General features: G+C 40.2%; 1 protein-coding gene across 1 annotated transcript; it reads left to right on the top strand.

Annotated features, from left to right (window-relative positions):
- The first annotated feature begins 254 nt into the window (after positions 1–254).
- LOC138917532 (olfactory receptor 2T29-like) lies at positions 255–1,217 on the top strand. Its single transcript, XM_070234677.1, has one exon. It carries the CDS (start codon positions 255–257, stop codon positions 1,215–1,217), a length of 963 nt encoding a protein of 320 aa, XP_070090778.1.
- The last annotated feature ends 690 nt before the right edge of the window (positions 1,218–1,907 follow it).

The raw sequence follows: 1,907 nt of genomic DNA, 5'->3' as shown, positions 1-1,907 counted from the left end.
TGAAGGATTCTATTCACCCTCAGTTGCAACTTCTTAATTTTCTGGTAATACTGTTGAGTTACAGGTAACTTACAATTGCCAAATCTACAGATCCCTGGAACCATCCCCTGGTAGCACAATTGGGTTGTCATGTACACTCACCCACACACACAGACACGGAAACACAAGCTCACAAATCATTAATTTCTGTTGATCGTATCCCATGAACAATCTATTAATCCCAAAGCTCTCCTTGGTGATCTAGGTGAAATCTAATGGACAACACCATGTTGGCAGCCAACAACACCACATGGTCAGATTTCATTCTGATGGGATTCTTCAGTCAATCCAAGCACCCAGTTCTGCTTTCTGTGGTCATTTTTGTGGTTTTCCTGATGACCTTGTTTGGAAACACCATCCTGATCCTTCTGGTATACTCTCAAGCCCACCTCCACACCCCCATGTACTTTTTCATCAGTCAACTATCTCTCATGGACATGATGTACATTTCTGTCACCGTGCCCAAGATGCTTATGGACCAGGTCATGGGTGTGAATGAGATCTCAGCCCCTGAATGTGAGATGCAAAAGTTTCTGTATCTGTCACTATTAGGTTCAGAATGTTTCCTTCTAGCTGCCATGGCCTATGATCGCTATGTGGCCATCTGTCATCCACTCCATTATCCTATTCTCATGAACCACAGGGTATGTCTCCTTTTGGTGTCTGGCTGCTGGTTCCTAGGGTCAGTGGATGGCTTCATGCTCACACCTGTCACCATGACCTTCCCCTTCTGCAGGTCCCGGGAGATCCATCATTTCTTCTGTGAGGTCCCTGCTTTAATGAAGCTCTCCTGCTCAGATACCTCTCTCTATGAGATGCTCATGTACCTGTGCTGTGTACTCATGCTCCTCATCCCAGTGATAGTCATTTCAAGCTCCTATACTTTTATCCTCTTCACCATCCACAGGATGAACTTAGCAGAGGGGTGGAAGAAGGCCTTAACCACTTGTTCTTCACATATGATGGTGGTCACCCTCTTTTATGGGGCTTCGGTCTACACCTACATGTTCCCCAGCTCCTACCACACACCTGAGAAGGATATGGTTGTATCTGTATTTTACACCATAATCACTCCTGTTCTAAACCCTTTAATCTATAGTATTAGGAATAAGGATGTCATAGGAGCTCTAAAGAAAATGTTGAATGTGGGAACTGTCTTTCAAGAAACTATCAAGTAGGAAATTTTGGTACTAATGGTTTATTTTCCTTCTCTCTACACATCAGAAGTTTAGGACCTTATGCCAATGTTGTTCCTCAGATTCTCACACAATGATGTGTTGTCCTATATTCATCCCTTTTGAAGGTATTGTTTTCTTATACTGGAAAGCTCTTCATTTTATACTCCTTCTGCATTGAAAATATTTATGCAATCACATCAATATTACATTTTCTGAAGTTGATAACTGCACTGTGACTCTATGGGAGAATATTCATATTCTTAGGAAATATATAATGAAAATATTTAGAGAAGAAATCATAAGGTGTGCAGCTGATGAGGTAAAGAGAGAAAAAGTGATGAAGTCAAAGGGTTATAATGTTAATAGGTGGATATAGCTAAAGGGTATATGAGCGTTAATTGCATCATTATTATTCATGTTACTTTTCTGTAAATTTGAAATTAATGAAAAATAAAGAGTAAAGTATCAGACTTTCTCAGTTTCTTTGAGTTCCTACTTTCTGCTTGGTGGCAATTTAAATGATGTATCATAGAAATTATGCTCATTTTAATGTAGTTGATCATTACTGTGACAATCCTGTCATCTGCCCACATTTACTGAAGGCTGTGTTGTTCTTCATGGTCAAATCTTGAAGGCATCTAGTGAGTGTTTTGCCTCTCTGAGATTCTTAGTAACTTGTGGTAGACTGAG

The sequence above is a fragment of the Equus caballus genome, chromosome 14 (genome assembly GCF_041296265.1).
Source record: "Equus caballus isolate H_3958 breed thoroughbred chromosome 14, TB-T2T, whole genome shotgun sequence".
Taxonomy (NCBI): Eukaryota; Metazoa; Chordata; class Mammalia; order Perissodactyla; family Equidae; genus Equus; species Equus caballus.
The sequence above is the reverse complement of the archived record's forward strand: the minus strand, read 5'-3'. Positions and strand labels throughout refer to the sequence as shown.

Bases quoted from the DNA above. Each gene is read 5' to 3' on its own strand.
- LOC138917532 (XM_070234677.1), top strand. From the start codon at position 255: ATGGACAACACCATGTTGGCAGCCAACAACACCACATGGTCAGATTTC.